Source organism: Lissotriton helveticus, chromosome 3_1 (genome assembly GCF_964261635.1).
Source record: "Lissotriton helveticus chromosome 3_1, aLisHel1.1, whole genome shotgun sequence".
NCBI lineage: Eukaryota > Metazoa > Chordata > Amphibia > Caudata > Salamandridae > Lissotriton > Lissotriton helveticus.
The window spans coordinates 1,727,568,422-1,727,587,456 of NC_136061.1; the positions used below are offsets into that span (position 1 = coordinate 1,727,568,422).

A 19,035-nucleotide genomic window follows, 5' to 3' on the forward strand; every position below is an offset into this window, starting at 1 on the left:
GGTCGCTATCCTGCAGACGGCTAACAAGTCGCCGCTGTAGGCGCCCAGCCCACTAAGCGACCTCGCCGGGGGATCCTTCATAAAACTAATTTTTTCGTAAAATTCTTCCAGCCTTCCCATATTTGGACATTCGGCGCCCCGTGCAGGCAGGGGGTGCTTCCCTCAGCACCAGGAGGGACAGCCAAGCCCACCCCCTGAGCCGTTCTTATGAGCAGGTATCGACGCCCCCTCCCCGGCGCAGCCCACGTGTGCGAGGGTGGCACTCGGCACCTTGTTAAGACCTTTGGGCCACCCCCGTCTCCCGCCACTCTGCTGCCGTCTCTACAGCCTCTGAAGCCATGAGGGGGACCGTCTGCGCCTGCCTGCTCGCCACCCTGCTCCTGCTGCTAGACCCTGCTGCGGATGGAGCACCCCCTCAGCTAGGAGGTGAGGACCCCCGGGTGCTGAACCCCCGCTGCCCACGGACCCCTGGGCACGCCTCGCCACTGGCCGCTTTCACGGCTTCCTGTCTCTCTTCTCCGCTTCTGATTATAACGATTACGGAGGAAGGTAGCTCAGCGGGTTAATGTCACTGCTGTAGAATTTTGTGAGCGCCCAACAGGTCGCCTTTGCACAATCTAGGTGCAGCCTTTCATCCATATAATGTCGATAAAAAGAGATCCAACTGAGTTGGGCTAGAGTTACACCTGTTGTTGCACTTCATATGCACGAGGAAGTAGGACGTTTTATTTTTCGAAATATCACATTGTTTATAGTTTGAAACTGATCGCATTAGGGTCGTAATTTGGACTCTTAAATGTAGAGGTTTTCATTTTTGGAGCTAATTGAGAATTTTAAGTGGACTGCCTATGCATTACTTCTTAAAATCAGACATCTGGCCTTACTTATGCATACTTTCCTGGGTCTTTCAGCGCACCACTGACGCTCTGTGTGATCTGAAGTAAACTTGGTTATGTATTTAATATTTATTTTTACAGGGATGAGTGGTGCACCTATCTGTACGCCTTGGCGTAGACTGCAGATATAAGGAGAGCTGGAAGCATTTGCTAGCTCAACAGGGAATACTCTGTATGTAGATAAAGTTCGCAGCATTCGGAGCCAGGTCGACAGGCATTGCAAAGGGGAGCGGGGCGTGCCCCTCAGTGTACCTGAGTTATAATCCGGACCCCTGGAATTATGCGATCCTGTGCTAAAGCGTTTTTTGTCTACACAATCATGTATTTAATGCACTTGCCAATTAATTCATAATCTGCTTCATAATTGCAGATTTCAGCCATTTTTTAATTCAAACGGATTAAAAGTTAGAAAACAACACATTCGGTGTTGCAGTGATATTGCATTTCAATGGTCAACGGGCCACCTTTCAGTTGTTGATTACTGTATTAAAGTGTTACGTTGGCATTAGTTAGGTTAAATGCTCTCATACAGTATGAATGTGTGTTAAAAAAAATATAGCCAAATAATACTATTAGCCAGTGTGCATTATGCCGCCCAATTTGCTTTTCTTTGCCACATAATTGAATCAAGTCTTCCTAACAGTACCACACAATTGAAAACAACACAGCCGAATAATGTTGCTACAGAATGTGCATTATGCCGCCTAATTTGCCTTTTCTTGCCTCATAATTTTGTATAGTCTGCCTCAATTTCCGCACAATTGCAATGGATTACAGCTACTGGCGTTGTTATGCGATTAGACTGAAAACGATCGCTTGTGCCTTAGTCCGTAGAACATAGTGTATGGGTAAATAGCTCAGAGGGGTCCCACGTCAGGTATGGCATAGTCCTCCAGTGTTCTTGAATTAAAATGGTTGCCTTCGTGAGGTGAATATGTGGTCAGGTGGAACTTCTACTACCCACATGAAGGTGGAGTATGCCCAGGTATCACGTGGGTGGTACACCCAGCCAGCCGCGGCAGCGGGTTGTGCACCCACCCATTTACTGCTGAAGGCGAAAGGCTCAAGTCAGAGAGATCACCTAGCTTGGAGGGTCTGAAGGTGCCACAGCAGTCTTTGGCACACCTGGTACCTATCCATGCCAGATGTGAGCATCTCACCCGGGCCCGCCATTGTTTCTGCGTTCTGCCACATGCACCTCAGCTGTCCCGTTATAAGCCCTAGAAAACAGGTATCACCAGAGTGCAAAGGGAGAAATTCAAAACAGCACGAACTGCCCGTGAAAAACGCACACAATGAGATCTGTGAAAACCTTTGATGCCCAATGGGTGAAATAATGGATGAATGACGAACAGATGTGGTTAGCCTAGCCACCGCACCTTGCCCCACTGCCTCAAGAGGCTTTGCCATGAACCCTATCAGGGAACTGGGTACTCCTGGAGAAGGTACAAGCAATCCAGAAGAATACAAAAATGTGTATTTTTAGAAACCGAAGGTATTATTATAAAGCACCGTAAAGGGATGGAGGGAGGGGCGAGGAGCCTCCAGTCCTATCACATCTGAGGGCTGTGTGAGCTACGTGAGAAGCACGTAATACAAAATGGAAGAACAACAGAATGGATTGAGCACCTGCCAGGGTTCTGTGTGCGAAGTGCATATCAAACGTTCAAATACCAGATATATAGCTCAGGAGGTTCCTTCCTTGATGCTGCAGAGATAGATGTGGTTACAAGCAGTGCTTGAAATAGAAAAAATAGACATGCAGGTGATCTGTACTAGAGTACCTACTTGTTTTTGAGAAGTGCCGGTTCTCTCCCTCCCAAAAAAAAAAAAAGTGCTTGTACTCAGTACCGGACAGTTAGTACCGTCCCATTTAAAGCTCTGGACAGGCCACGGCTTCAGATATCAGCTTTTAAATGCCTCCATCTCCATATAACAGAGGCTTGGGTGTGGGTCTTAGTATGACCGGTGCTTTACCTGTGCCGGTTGCTGGCACTGACACTCACTTTTTAAGGGGACAAGACTTTTTTTCACCTTCACATTTTGATCCACAGCAGCAAAGAAAAAAAGGGGCAAAGTGGGAAAGGAGAAGGAAGAGAAAGACAGAAAACTAGTGTCTGAGGTATAGGAACGGAAAAGAACATACAAAAGTGAGATAAAGAGAAAAGATGTAGGATGGTGGATGGAAGAGGCATGAGGTGGAATCAAGAGTAGACAGCCTCAGTGTTCAGTAATGTAACTTTCGGTACCACCCGCAGCAGGTCCTGAAAAAAACTTTAAGCCCCTGTACCTATTTTAAATATAGGGTAACATCCATTACAACCCAGTCATTACATCCCACTGCTTTTACAACGCAACTGTTACAACGCAACTGCCTTTACATCGCGTCATTACAACGCATGCCATTACAACGCATATCACAACACATGCCATTACAATACATGCCATTACAACGCATACCATTGCAACGCATGCCATTACAATGCATTATAAGGTAAGTAATAGAGATTTTTTTGTTTTAGGGTTGGTATGATTTTTGGGGTAGACAGGAATAGTACATTTTACCCCTACACTATCCAACACTTTCCCTACTGTTGCATTAACTGGAGTGGGAATAGTACTTTTTACCCCTACACTATCCATCACTTACCCTACTGTTGCACTCACTGGAGTTGGAATAGTAATTTTTACCCCTACACTATGTGTCGGAGTATCACAGAGGTGTGATTGTGCCTGAGTATCACTGAGGTGTACTTGTACCTGAGTATCACAGTGGGGTGCTTGTGTCTGAGTATCACAGATGTGTTCTTTTACCTGAGTATCACAGAGGTGTGCCTTCTTTTGAGTATCGCAGTGTTGTGTTAGAGTCTGAATATCACAGTGGTGTGCTTGTGCCTGCGTACCACAGAGTTGTGTCTGTGTCTGTGTATCATAGTGGTGTGCATGTATCTGAGTATCACAGTGGTGGGCTTGTGCTTGAGTATCGCAGTGGCATTCTTATGCCTGAGTATCACAGAGGTTTGCTTGCGCTTGAGTATCGCAGTGTTGTGTTAGAGTCTGAGTCTCACTGTGGTGTGCCTGTGCCTGAGTATTGCAGTGGCATGCTTGAGCATCACAGAGGTGTGCTTGTGTCCGAGCATCACAGAGGTGTGCTTGTGTCTGAGTATCACAGAGGTATGAATACACCTGAGTATAGCAGTGTTGTGTTAGAGTCTTAGTATCACGTGGTGTGCTTATGTCTGAGTATCACAGTGGTGTCCTTGCACCTGAGTATCGCAATAGCGTGCTTGTACCTGAGTATCACAGGGGAGTGCTTGCGCTTGAGTATCGCAGTGTTATGTTAGAGTCTGAGTAGCACAGTGGTGTGCTTGTGCTTGAGTATCACAGAGGTGTTCTTGTACCTGAGTATCACAGAGGTGTGCTTGTGCCCGAGTATCACAGAGGTGTGCTTTTGCCTGAATATCACAGAGGTGTGCTTGTGCCTGAGTATCACATATGTGTGATTGTGCCTGAATATCACAGAGGTGTGCTTGTGCCTGAGTATCACAGAGGTGTGCTTGGGTCTGAGTATCACAAAAGTGTGCTTGTGTCTGAGTATCACAGAGATATGCTTACACCTGAGTATAGCAGTGTTATTTTAGGGTCTGAGTATCACGTGGTGTGCTTGTGTCTGAGTATCACAGTGGTGTCCTTGTGCCTGAGTATCGCAGTGGCGTGCTTGTGCCTGATTATAACAGAGGTGTGCTTGCGCTTGAGTATCACAGTGTTATGTTAGAGTCTGAGTAGTACAGTGGTGTACTTGTGCCTGAGTATCACAGAGGTGTTCTTGTACCCGAGTATCACAGAGGTGTGCTTGTGCCTGAGTATCACAGAGGTGTGCTTGTGCCTGAGTATCACAGAAGTGGGCTTGTGTTTGAGTATCACAGAGATATGCTTACACCTGAGTATAGCAGTGTTATGTTAGAGTCTGAGTATCACGTGGTGTGCTTGTGTATGAGTATCACAGTGGCGTCCTTATGCCTGAGTATCGCAGTGGCGTGCTTGTGCCTGAGTATCATAGAGGTGTGCTTGTGCTTGAGTATTGCAGTGTTCTGTTAGAGTCTGAGTAGCACACTGGTGCGCTTGTGCCAGAGTATCACAGAGGTGTGCTTGTGCCTGAGTATCACAGAGGTGTGCTTGCGCCTGAGTATCACAGAAGTGGGCTTGTGTTTGAGTATCACAGAGATATGCTTACACCTGAGTATAGCAGTGTTATGTTAGAGTCTGAGTATCACGTGGTGTGCTTGTGTATGAGTATCACAGTGGCGTCCTTATGCCTGAGTATCGCAGTGGCGTGCTTGTGCCTGAGTATCATAGAGGTGTGCTTGTGCTTGAGTATCGCAGTGTTCTGTTAGAGTCTGAGTAGCACACTGGTGCGCTTGTGCCTGAGTATCACAGAGGTGTGCTTGTGCCTGAGTATCACAGAGGTGTGCTTGTGCCTGAGTATCACAGAGGTGTGATTGTGCCTGAATATCACAGAGGTGTGCTTGTGCCTGAGTTTCACTGAGGTGTGCTTGTGGCTGAGTTTCACTAAGGAGTGCTTGTGCACAAGTATCACAGAGATGTGCTTGTGTTAGAGTATCACAAAGGTGTGCTTGTGTTTGAGTCTGAGCTGGAGATATACTCAGATTTTAAGACATATTTGCGTCACAAAAATGATGCAAATCAGCGCAAAATCTTTTTCTTTCTGGTTCACTTTCCAAATCCCTGGAAATAACGTGAAAGTAACGCAAAGCAGCGCACAGAGCCGCATTACATTACTTAGCACCAAGGGGGGGGCGTACCATGAGTGGAGCATGGGCGTTCCCATGCAACCATCCAATGTTTCTGATGCTAAACCCAATTTACTAAATAAAGTAGTCAGGGTTAGCATCAGAAAACTGCGCCCTTTTGAAGTAGGCACAACGAAGGAGAAAGGCTTTTATATCGCCTTCCTTTTCCAACTTTGTATGTGTGCTGCACTTTAAAACACACATAAAAAGAGGGAAAGGGATTAAAGGCAGTCCATACATAATATTTTGTGCTGAAAAGTTACCCTTCCAGTACAAAACCTATGCTAAACTCACAGAGACAGGCTTGCACTATGGCGCAAAGATGTCTTCGGTGCACACAACAGCTGATTTCAGCACGGAGGCTAGGAAAAGGAGAGGAGAGAGCCATATTTCTTTATATATGGTGCTCTCCTTCTATCTCCTTTTCACGCAACACAGCATTTACGGCTGCTGCACTGTGAAGAGTGATTAAGTGGTAAATCTGCCCTGAGTATCCCAATGGTGTGCTTGTGTCTGAGTATCACAAAGGTGTCACAGAGTCTGAGTATCAAGTGGTATGTTTGTGTCTGAGTATCACAGTGTTGTGCCTGTGTCTGAGTACCACAGTGTTGTGCCTGTGTCTGAGTATCACAGAGGTGTCACATAGTCTGAGTATCCCAGTGGTGTGTTTGTGTCTGAGTATCACAGTGTTGTGCCTGTGTCTGAGAATCACAGAGGTGTCACAGAGTCTGAGTATCAAGTGGTGTGTTTGTGTCTGAGTAGCACAGTGTTGAGCTTGTGTCTGAGTATCACAGTGTTGTGCCTGTGTCTGAGTATCACAGAGGTGTCACAGAGTCTGAGTATCCCAGTAGTTGAATGTGTCTGTGTCTCTGCATCACCAAGAAGTGGATGGGACTAAGGAGAGAGTGTGTGTGCTGAAGTATTACTTTAACAGAAGTGTGACTGTGCTGAAGAACCAAGTATTACAGAGGTGAGTGTCACAGCGGTGTGAGGACACCTCAGTCTGAGTGTGACAGACCCAGGTACAGCTACACCTCTAAGTCTAATAAAGGTGTGGGTGCGCCACATTTTGTGCGCCATAAGTGTGTGCTTGTGTGGGAGCGTCACAGAGGTGTGGGTGTGGCTCCATCTGAATAAGACAGAACCAGGCACTACTAATCCTCTGAGTATAATGCAGATGTGCGTGTCTCAGGCTGCATACCAACAGGGAAGGCTTATGTCTGAGTATCACAAAGGCGTGCTTGTGTCTAGTATAACAGTGGCAGCTTGTGTCTGTGTATTAAAGAGATGTGCTTGTGTCTGAGTGCCCACATCACGAAGTTGTGGATGTGCTTGGGGTGAGGTGGTATTTTCTGGAGGTGTTTGACTGTGCTGTAGGACTAGGTTTCACAAAGGTGAGTATCACAGAGGTGTGTGTGTGCCACAGCTTGTGCTTCACAAGGGCGTGCTTAAGTGGGAGCCTGAGTATTACAGAGGTATGGATGAGTTGGAGGCACAGTGGTAGAGTTTTTCTATAAGAGATGTGTGGCTGTGCTGAGGGAGCAGGCATTACAGAGGTTTGGCTGGGAGTATGGTTACATTGTCACAGAGAGTGTGATGGTGTGGAGTACCTGCATCTCACAGAGGCATGGATCTGCTCAGAATCTGGGAAGCGCAGGAGTACGGCTGTACTGAGGTTCTTGGTACTACAGAGGTGTGACTGTGAATCTCAGTACATCCACGCCCCTAGGGGACATAGACCCTCAGCACAGAGGTGTGGCTATACTAGAGTTCGAGTACTACCCAGTAGGCTGCATATATTTGGTTTGCCCTCTTTTTCGCTGTCTCCTTCTTTTTTTAACTGTGTTATGTTATTGTGCTCTAGTCCTCCTTACTCAAAGCGCCGGGACACTCTTTTTGAGTAGCCGTGCGCTATACAAAAGTAAATATAACATAACATAACATAACATAACATAACTGAGGTGTGAGTGTTAAGAAGGTTTGAGTATCACAGAGATAAGACTGCTCTGAGGGTCCGGACGTCACAAAGGAGTAACTTTGCTGAGCATCCAGGTTCCAAAGAAATGTGACTTGGTCTGAGTATCACACAGGAGGGCACCTGCGATGAGGGTCTGTGTGTTGCAGAGGTGTGTCTGTGACAAGGGTCTGTGTGTTGCAGAGGTGTGACTGTGACGAGGGTCTGTGTGTTGCAGAGGTGTGTCTGTGACAAGGGTCTCTGTGTTGCAGAGGTGTGTCTGTGATGAGGGTCTGTGTGTTACAAAGGTGTGTCTGTGATGAGGGTCTGTGTGTAGCAGAGGTGTGACTGTGATGAGGATCTGTGTGTTACAGAGGTGTGTCTGTGATGAGGGTCTGTGTGTTACAGAGGTGTATCTGTGATGAGGGTCTGTGTGTAGCAGAGGTGTGACTGTGATGAGGCTTGGTGTTGCAGAGGTGTGACTGTGATGAGGGTCTGTGTGTTACAGAGGTGTGTCTGTGATGAGGGTCTGTGTGTTACAGAGGTGTATCTGTGATGAGGGTCTGTGTGTAGCAGAGGTGTGACTGTGATGAGGCTTGGTGTTGCAGAGGTGTGACTGTGATGAGGGTCTGTGTGTTGTAGAGGTGTGACTGTGGTGAGGCTTGGTGTTACAGAGGTGTGTCTGTGACGAGGGTCTGTGTGTTGCAGAGATGTGACTGTGACAAGGGTCTGTGTGTTGCAGAGGTGTCTGTGATGAGGCTTTGTGTGTTTCAGAAGTGTGACTGTGACGTGGGTCTGTGTGTTGCGGAGGTGTGTCTGTGACGAGGGTCTGTGTGGTGCAGAGGTGTCTGTGATGAGGCTCTGTGTGTTGCAGAGGTGTGACTGTGACGAGGGTCTGTGTGTTGCGGAGGTGTGTCTGCGACGAGGGTCTGTGTGTTGCAGAGGTGTGTCTTTGACGAGGGTCTGTGTGTTGCAGAGGTGTGAGTGTGACGAGGCTTGGTGTTGCAGAGATGTGAGTGTGATGAGGGTCTGTGTGTTGCAGAGGTGTGTCTATGATGAAGATCTGTGTGTTGCAGAGTTGTGTCTGTGATGAGGGTCTGTGTGTTGCAGAGGTGTGACTGTGATAAGGGTCTGTGTGTTGCAGAGGTGTGACTGTGACGAGGGTCTGTGTGTTGCAGAGGTGTGACTGTGATGAGGCTTGGTGTTGTAGAGGTGTGACTGTGATGAGGGTCTGTGTGTTGCAGAGGTGTGACTGTGATGAGGCTTGGTGTTGTAGAGGTGTGTCTGTGACAAGGGCCTGTGTGTTGCAGAGATGTGACTGTGACGAGGGTCTGTGTGTTGCAGAGGTGTGTCTGTGATGAGGCTTGGTGTTGTAGAGGTGTGACTGTGCTGAGGGTCTGTGTGTTGCAGAGGTGTGACTGTGATGAGGGTCTGTGTGTTGCAGAGGTGTGACTGTGACGAGGGTCTGTGTGTTGCGGAGGTGTGTCTGTGACGAGGGTCTGTGTGTTGCAGAGGTGTGACTGTGATATGGGTCTGTGTGTTGCAGAGGTGTGACTGTGATGAGGGTCTGTGTGTTGCAGAGGTGTGACTGTGACAAGGGTCTGTGTGTTGCAGAGGTGTGTCTGTGACAAGGGTCTGTGTGTTGCAGAGGTGTGGCTGTGACGAGGGTCTGTGTGTTGCAGAGGTGTGACTGTGATATGGGTCTGTGTGTTGCAGAGGTGTGACTGTGATGAGGGTCTGTGTGTTGCAGAGGTGTGACTGTGACGAGGGTCTGTGTGTTGCGGAGGTGTGTCTGTGATGAGGGTCTGTGTGTAGCAGAGGTGTGACTGCGATGAGGGTCTGTGGGTTACAGAGGTGTGTCTGTGACAAGGGTCTGTGTGTTACAGAGGTGTGTCTGTGACGAGGGTCTGTGTGTTGCAGAGGTGTGTCTGTGACGAGGGTCCGTGTGTTGCAGAGGTGTGAGTGTGACGAGGCTTGGTGTTGCAGAGATGTGAGTGCGATTAGGGTCTGTGTGTTGCAGAGGTGTGTCTGTGAGGAGGATCTGTGTGTTGCAGAGTTGTGTCTGTGATGAGGGTCTGTGTGTTGCAGAGGTGTGACTGTGATATGGGTCTGTGTGTTGCAGAGGTGTGACTGTGATGAGGGTCTGTGTGTTGCAGAGGTGTGACTGTGATGAGGGTCTGTGTGTTGCAGAGGTGTGACTGTGATGAGGCTTGGTGTTGCAGAGGTGTGTCTGTGACGAGGGTCTGTGTGTTGCAGAGATGTGACTGTGACAAGGGTCTGTGTGTTGCAGAGGTGTCTGTGATGAGGCTCTGTGTGTTTCAGAAGTGTGACTGTGACGTGGGTCTGTGTGTTGCGTAGGTGTGTCTGTGACGAGGGTCTGTGTGTTGCAGAGGTGTGTCTGTGATTGAGTGAATAAGTATCAGAAAGGAGAGATTGTGATCAGTGTTTTAGTATCATAGAGAAATGACTGAACTGGGGTTAAGTATGTCAGAGTTGTGACTGTGATGAAAGTATGAGTATTACACATGTGTGACTGTGATGAGGGGTTGAGAGACGTATGGTGTGTCTGTGATAAGAATTTGAGTATCTCAGCTGTGTGACTGTGATGAGGGCTCGGGTTTCACAGAGGTGTTATTGTGATGAGGGTTTTAGTATAACAGAAGAATGATGGATGAGGGTTTTGGGTACCAGACAGGTGTGACTGGGATGAGGGTTTAAGTACCACAGAGGAGTAAATGTGATGAGGGCTTAAGTACCACAAAGGCGCAATTTTGATAAGGGTCTGACTATCCTAGAGGTGTGACTGTGATATGGACTTCAGTGCACATAGGAGTGACTGGTGAGGGCTTGAGTACACAGAGAAGTGACTGGTGAGGGCTTGAGTAACACAGCTAAGTGACTGGTGAGGGATTGAGTACACAGAGGAGAGACTGGTGAGGGCTTGAGTACACAGTGAAGTGACTGGTGTGGGCTTGAGTACACAGTGAAATCACTGGTGTGGGCTTGAGTACCACAGAGGAGTGACTGGTGAGGGCTTGAGTAAACATAGTGAAGTGACTGGTGTGGGCTTAAGTACACAGAGGAGTGACTGGTGAGGGCTTGAGTAAACATAGTGAAGTGACTGGTGTGGGCTTAAGTACACAGAGGAGTGACTGGTGTGGGCTTGAGTACACAGAGGAGTGACTGGTGAGGACATGAGTACACAGATGAGTGACTGGTGAGGGCTTGAATACACAGAGGAGTGACTGGCGAGGGCTTGAGTACACAGAAGAGTGACTGGCGAGGGCTTGAGTACACAAAGGAGTGACTGGCGAGGGCTTGAGTACACAGATGAGTGACTGGTGAAGGCTTGAGTACACAGTGAAGTGACTGGTGTGGGTTAGAGTACCACAGAGGAGAGACTGGTGAGGGCTTGAGTACCAAAGAGGAGAGACCAGTGAGGGCTTGAGTACCACAGAGGAGAGACTGGTGAGGGCTTGAGTACCACTGATGAGTGACTGGTGAGGGCTTGAGTACCACAGAGGAGAGACTGGTGAGGCTTGAGTACCACTTAGGAGTGACTGGTGAGGGCTTGAGTACCACAGAGGAGAGACTGGTGAGGGCTTGTGTACCACAGAGGAGAGACTGGTGAGGGCTTGAGTAAAACAGAGGAGTGACTGGTGAGGGTTTGAGTACACAGAGAAGGGACTGGTGAGGGCTTGAGTACCACTGAGGACTGACTGGTGTGGGCTTGAGTACCACCGAGGAGTGACTAATGAGGACTTGAGAACACAGATGAGTGGCTGGTGAGGGCTTGATTGCACAGAGGAGTGACTGGTGAGTGCTTGAGTATTTCAGAGGAGTGACTGGCGAGGGCTCGAGTACACAGAGGAGTGACTGGTGAGTGCTGGAGTATTTCAGAGGAGTGACTGGTGAGGGTTTGAGTACAGAGAGGAGTGGCTGGTGTGGGCTTAGTTGCACAGAAGAGTGACTGGTGAGGCCTGGAGTATTTCAGAGGAGTGACTAGTGAGGGTTTGAGTACACAGAGGAGTGACTGGTGAGGGTTTGAGTACATGGAGGAGGGTCTGGTGAGGGCTTGAGTATTTCAGAGGAATGTCTGGTGAGGGCTTGAGCACACAGAGGAGTGACTAGTGGGGACTTGAGTACCACTGAGGACTGACTGGTGTGGGCTTGAGTACCACAGAGTAGTGACTAATGAGGACTTGATTACACAGAGGAGTGGCTGGTGAGGGCTTGATTGCACAGCAGAGTGACTGATAACTGCTTGAGTATTTCAGAGAAGTTACTGGTGAGGGTTTGAGCATACAGAGGAGTGACTAGTGAGGGCTTGAGTACCACAGAGGATTGATTGGTAAGGGCTTGAGTACACAGACGATGGACTGGTGAGGGCTTGAGTATTTCAGAGGAGTGACTAGTGAAGGCTTGAGTACCACTGAGGACTGACTGTTGTGAGCTTGAGTACCACAGAGAAGTGACTAATAAGGGATTGAGTGCACAGAGGAGTGGCTGGCGAGGGCGTGATTGCACAGAGGAGTGACTGGTGAGTGCTTGACTATTTCAGAGGAGTGACTGGTGAGGGCTTGAGTACCCAGAGGAGTGACTAATGAGGGCTTGAGTACCACAGAGGAGTGACCGGCGAGGGCGTGATTACACAGAGGAGTGACTGGTGAGTGCTTGAGTATTTCAGAGGAGTGACTGGTGAGGGCTTGAGTACCCAGAGGAGTGCCTAATGAGGGCTTGAGTACCACAGAAGAGTGATTGGTGATGCTTGAGTACACGGAGGAGTGGCTTGTGAGGGCTTTAGTATTTCAGAGTAGTAATTGGTGAGGTCTTGAGTACACACAGGAGTTTCTGGCAATGGCTTGAGTACACAGAGGAGTGACAGGCGAGGGCTTGAGTACCACAGAAGAGGGACTGGTGATGGCTTGAATACACAGGGGTGACTGGTGAGGGGTTGAGTACCACAGAGCAGTAACAAGTGAGAGCTTCAGTACCACAAAGGAGTTACCAGTGAGGGCTTGAGTACACAGAGTAGTGACTGGTGAGGGCTTGAATGCCACTGAGGACTGACTGGTAAGTGCTTGAGAACACAGAGGAGAGACTGGTGAGGGCTTGAGTATCCAGAGGAGTGAGTGGTGAGGGCTTGAGTACACAGCAGTATTGGTTGAAGGCTTTGAATACACAAAGGAGTGACTAACAAGGATTTGCGTATGACAGGCATGAATGTGCTGAGGGCACGAGGCCCACCAAAGTGTGACACTTTAACCATTCAAAGGCACAATGGGATTGTCCTTTAGGAGCCCCATTTATTATTGGCCGACGGAGTAATTTCCGTTGGCATGGCAGATAAATTAAAGTCCGTCAGGCTGAGATTACTCCACCTCTCAAATTTAGAAATGACTGCCAAGCCGGCTGTCATTTCTAAAGCAATAGCTGTAATTGCCCTCATGGAGGTTCCTGTCAATGCATTTTAACGTTTGGCGTTGTCAACATGATTGACCCATGCATCAAACTCGTTTCTTTTTTATTAAGTGGGATGTTCTTTTTCAAAATAAACACCCCCACCTTAGGAGTTATTTTTATCGCAATGGTTGCATTAGACAGTTTTCACTGCCCCTTACTGCTGGGGTTTTTCTGGCAGTGACATGCAGTGAAAACTGACCTCTTTGCCCCTCTAAATTAGGTGGGTGAACATAGAGTCTGACCTCCGTCAGGCAGTCGGAGTGTCTAATCATGGCGGACACAGAGTAGTCTCTGCCATGGTTGTTCTACTGGTGTTCCCACATCTGAAATTTGTTGCCGTTGTGACGGAGCGTCCTTACCAACAACTTTTAAATCAGTCCCTTAGTCTTGAAAAGTCAAGGGTAAGCCACATATACTCACAGAAGAAAAATTACTCAGGACATCTCTTTTTTTTTTTGGTTTAACAATTTTCTCTATGGAAATGACATTTGTTTTCCAATTTTGACCTTGTTTCTAAAAGCCTAGCTTCTCAGGAAATATTTGCAAAATGTAAGCTTATTTTTTTATAGAGTTTATGGAAAGAAGTCAAGGAATCTTCAGTTTTCAAAAAACTCTGACCTATGTAAACAATCATGTACAAAGCCAAAAGGCCTTACTTTTTTGATTTGTCCAGTTCAGACCTATTTGCTCTGCCATTTATTTTTTGCTGATTCTGTACAGCATCAGTAAAGACAACCCAAAATTGCTATTGTAGATGCTGAACCGCATCAGTATAAGAAAAGCGCAGGGATGTATAAATGCACTTGCCCAGCTACGCATGAACTTGCGTGACTGGGCGACAAGAGAGTGGGCAGCTGCCATTACTTGCATTAGGAAAGCCACTGAGGGAGACAGCGTTAAATAAACTGCTGAGCTAATGACTGATATTAGCGCGGTTCAGCACTGCACTCTGCGGGTATTTATTTTATTTTATTTTAAGTTTTTGTAGAGCGCGTAGTCACCCAGCGGGTATCCCAGCGCTGAGCCTCGTAGTCCAGAAAAATGGAAGTGCGGGAGAGAGGGTGGTTTAAGGGAAGAGGCGGGTTTTAAGTAATTTCCTGAAGCGCAGGAGGTTGGGTTCTGATCTGAGTTTCAAGGGTAGGGCGTTCCATTGTTGAGCTGTGTGCACCGCGAAGCGGCGACCTCCTGTGCGGGCCTTTTTCACCCTGGGGACCACAATAAAGTTTCCATGGTCTGATCGGAGCGCTCTGGTAGGTTTGTAGGGTGTGATCCAGTTGCTTAGGATAGGTGGACCTGCATTGTGCAGTACTTTGTGAGCCAGGCACAGGGCCTTGAATATGACTCTTTCCCTGATCGGTAACCAGTGTAGTTTTTTCAGTGCCGGTTTGGCAGATGTTCTGGCTGGGGTATTCGTGAGCAGCCGGGCAGCGGCGTTCTGTGTTTTTTGTAGTATTTGGAGAGTGGTTTCCGGGGCTCCTAAGTAAATGGCGTTGCTGTAGTCCAGCCTGGACACCACAAGACCTTGGATCAGTAAAAGTCGGGACTGGAAAGGGAGTAGAGAGAGCACCTTTCTGCATGATCTAAGTAGGCCGTAGCAGGTTCCCGCCGTTTTCCTCGCCTGCGTTCTAAAGGTGAGATCTTTCTCTAGCCATACTCCTAAACTCTTGACTTCCATCTTAGGGGTAGGGGGTTCACCCATACAGATGGGCCAGATGTTTGGTGGAAGATTCTGTGTTTTCTGCCCTAGGAGGAGAATCTCCGTTTTTGACCCATTTAATTTCAGGTTGGAGTCGCTCATCCATTGATGGATATTGGAGAGGCAGTCATGGAGATTGGAAGGCTCTAGCTTGGGGTGAGATAAAGTTACCACCAGCTGAGTGTCGTCAGCATAACTGACGATGGTGACTCCAAAAGGGGAGACCAACTCCTCCAGTGGGGCCATATACACGTTGAACAACGTGGGGCTTAATGATGAGCCCTGTGGCACACCACACCGGAGGGGGATGGAGAGGGAGCGGCTTTCACCTTCCCAGACTTGGAAAGAGCGTTGGTGAAGAAAGGACGCAAGCCATTTCAATGCTGTGTCTTTCACTCCGATGTTTTCTAGACGTTGGGTTAGGACCTGATGGCTGACAGTGTCGAAGGCCGCGCTCAGATCCAGGAGGACCACTGCCACTGATCCTCCTGAATCGAGAATTTCTCTGGTCTTCTCCACTGCTGCGAGGAGCGCGGTGTCAGTGCCCTGACCTGGTCGAAAACCCGTCTGGGAGTTCTTGAGGAGAAGGTTAGATTCCAGGAAATGCGACAGCTTTTTGTTTACCAGTTTCTCTGCAACCTTGCCTATCCAGGGGAGGAGAGAGATAGGTCTATAGTTAGAGAGGTTCTCTGGATCTAGTGATGGCTTCTTAGGGAGCCCTTTCACGACCGCCTCCTTCCAACTCATAGGGACTTCGCCATGGGCTAAGGAGGTGTTAATAAGGGCGGTTAGCGGGGGCACAATGGTCTGGGCGATGTCTTTGAGAAATCTTATAGGTACTTGGTCGCTGGGTGCGCCACTCTTGATTGACGTAAAGGATGTTTCAACTTCCTCCATGGAAACCGGGCCCAGTGTTGCTAGCTGGGGTGCATCGGGTAGGAACAAATAGTGCAGAGCCATATTTAATGAGTTGTGTGCTGATGATGGCATTGGCTCTGCACAAGCTAAACATGCACTGTAATGCACGCTGAGCTCTGTGCTACGGTGCAAAGGTGGGAGAGCTTCCTTGTGTGAGATTTGTAAATTAGGTACCCTCACAGGCGCATATTTAAATGACAGGACACGCATCCAACAGCGAGCTTTGCATGTGTCCTTTTGCAGACATGACATGCTCTGCATAAGAATATCGTCCTATAATCAAATTGCCTCTTGTGCTGCTCGTTTCCTTTGGCGCCAGGATTGCACACTGGTTACACTATTTTAGTAGATCTGACTTTGCATGAAAACCAATCGGCGCTTGTGCTGTTCCCATCCTGAGACGCACATTTTGCATAGATAACAGAGTAGTTGAAGTTCCTTGAAGGTTGGCTCTGCGCTCGTGAACTTTCAGCGCCAACTAAGTTTTGCGTGTGAAAGTTGATTCGTGCTGTAGTTTGTGTTATCTTGTATCACAGAGGGTTGTTTAGCGTTGCCCAAGCACCTGCATAAAATATTAGAAAAGGCTGTGCCTCAGTATGGCAGCTTGTCAAGTCATACAGTTGAAACACAGTACTGAGAGTAGACTGTGACAATTCCAGGAAACCTTTTAAAAACTAAAAAGCACCACGGATAACATCCTATATCTCTTCCCAAGCAAAGTAACATAGAGCTTAGAGGATGGAGGATACATTTCTGACAGAGGAGTAGAACGCAACTTCTATTATTAACAGATTTTGTACAGCGTTGATATTAGCTTCGCGCAATAATCACACTCCACCCTGTACTTGGAGCGTAAAAAGGCCTTTTATTAGGACAAGGTTGTAAACACACAATAATTAACAAAACATCAATTAACTATAACAATCCCCAACATCAAATCTTTTATTCACTCCATCCATTTGCCCTTGCTCCAATTCTCTCATCCCGTTTCCACTCTGTGACCCCCTCCATCTCTCCATTCACTTTTTCACTTATCTTTCAACATCCTCTCCTGTATCTCCTGTCATCACACTCTTGTATCCCACACCCCCATCATTCACCTGTCCCTCCTCCCAGAGGGGTGGGTGTGCTTGTCAGTGACTCACCACCCCTTCAAAGTACTGCTAACCTGAACCTACAACTCGTCCTAAACTGGCACGCTACAACCAACCCATCACCTCAACACCAAAATTTGCAGGGTGAGCGGGTGGTCCACATTTTTTTCAACCCTCCCCAATGGTGCTGAGTACAGAAAGAGGAAGAGCCTTCCTCCCCTGCACCCTTCTATCCCCTCCCTAAACTCACCCCCTTGTCCAACCCCATGACCCCAACAGCCTCATCGAGCGAACACCCTGGGGGAAGACTGGTCTGCAACCCTACTTCCCCCAGGGGCCGGCATCGCACAATAATCACACTCCATGCTGCACTTGAAGCATAAAAGACCCTTTATTAGGACAAGGTTGTAAACACACCATTTTTAACTGAACATCAATTAACTATAACAATCCCAACATCAAACCTTTCATTCACTCCATGCTATTGCCCATGCTCCAATTCTCTCTTCCCGTTTTCACTCTGTGACTCCCTCCATCACTCCATTCACTTCTTCAAATATCTTTCAACATCCTCTCCTGTATCTCCTGCCATCATGCTCTTGCATCCCGCACCCCCATCATTCACCCGTTCCCCCCCCTGAAGGGTGGGTGTACCCGTCAGTGACTCCCCACCCCTCCAAAGTACTGCCAACAAGGGAACCCCTTTAGAGCGGTTACCTGCCCCACCCCTTTGTCCCATGCACCTTTCGGCATCACTCCTTAGCCTCCCTAAGACACCAAATGGATTCATTCCACAACTTGCTTATAATGTCTTGCATCTCCATCACATAGCGAGCATTCCCAAATTGTGAAAGGTGCACCCCATCATCCCTAAACAGCAAAGGCTCCTCCAACCGGAGCCCAACATGAGCAATCACTTTAATGTCCTTTGAGCTACAAAAAACTCTCATTGCCCTGTTTAACTTCCTGCAGGCTTTTTCCACTGCCGCGTGTTTTACTGCACCTTTCCACATCTTTTGTGGCACAAATTCAGTCCATATAATGCACGGTCCCACCAGATTCCTTTTCATGATTACCAGATCTCTCTGCATCTGCGGTAGTATTGCCAAACCTGACAAATGTATCAAGTAATTTTTGCCCAAATGCAGGACCCACATATCAGGGCAGCCTCTCTGCGATATCATTTTTGTCAGCCAGGGCAGTAATGCCCCCCAACGCATCCCTCCTTTACCCCACCAATGCACCTCATGATGGCTGCTCTTCATACCCAGGTTAAGACCGTAGACCTGTCGATCTGCGTATCTGGCTGCCCAATGTATGAAAAAGTGTCCAATGATCCAGGTAACCGCCATGGTCCCCTGGCCACCAACACAACCTATGACAAGAAAAATATGTTAGTGCACAAATGAAGGCTTCTTCTGTAGTCGCTGCAGACCCCCGAAAAACCATCTCTTCCTATTTGCGCACATATCTCTCACAGCACCTGGATCTCCACCTCCCAATCTGACGTATTCTGTCCCATGACCAGCCCAGTCATGCTGCAGCCATAGTTATGCCAATGTGGAAAGAGTGTGTGCGGTATCTAGCAGGGTCCCTACCCAAACGCCTTAACTCCATGCGCAATACCGCCAACAACTGAAATGCCGTCAACCTCTCCCTGGATGCATGAAAAACATTTTCACCTGACGGTCTTCCTGACCTGCTCAAGAAAATTTGCAATTCACACACTGGGCACACTCCCTTGCATCCACTCTCATTCAACCACACCCATTTACCCCTTCATACCTGGTCTGTTTTTGAATGTCCCAGCCAAATTCCCAGTTGATCTCTATCCAATCTTATTTCTTTGTATGTTCTCCCCGCCCACCCCTTTGTGCCCAACAACTAAGAAACCCGAAACACACCAAAAAACATCCATACCATGCATAAACTAAATACTGAGACCTCATATCCATCATAACAACAATTGGGCAAAACTCTCAGCAAACTCTGCAACAATTCAAACTTAATCGCCTCCCTTGGAGCCCCCCCATCCTTTACCCCCATTGATGTCACCAACCTTTTAGCATTCTACTGAGGATCTCATCTTTTGCAGGATCAAACCCCATGTACAATTTACTGTAAAATGAGATCCCCACCAATTTCCCCGCTATAGTTGTCTGTGACAAACCCTTATCAATACAACTTAGAACAAAATGTATCA

At 47.9% G+C, this 19,035-nt stretch overlaps 1 protein-coding gene across 1 annotated transcript in view; it reads left to right on the forward strand.

The window, feature by feature from the left end:
• Positions 1–307: 307 nt before the first annotated feature.
• The window catches only part of MATN1 (matrilin 1), a 109,135-nt gene continuing 90,407 nt past the window's right edge, over positions 308–19,035 (forward strand). The window contains exon 1 of the mRNA XM_078682519.1: positions 308–426. Coding sequence (XP_078538645.1) covers positions 339–426 — 88 coding nt within the window. The 5' untranslated portion in view covers positions 308–338. The remainder of the gene's footprint in view (positions 427–19,035) is intronic.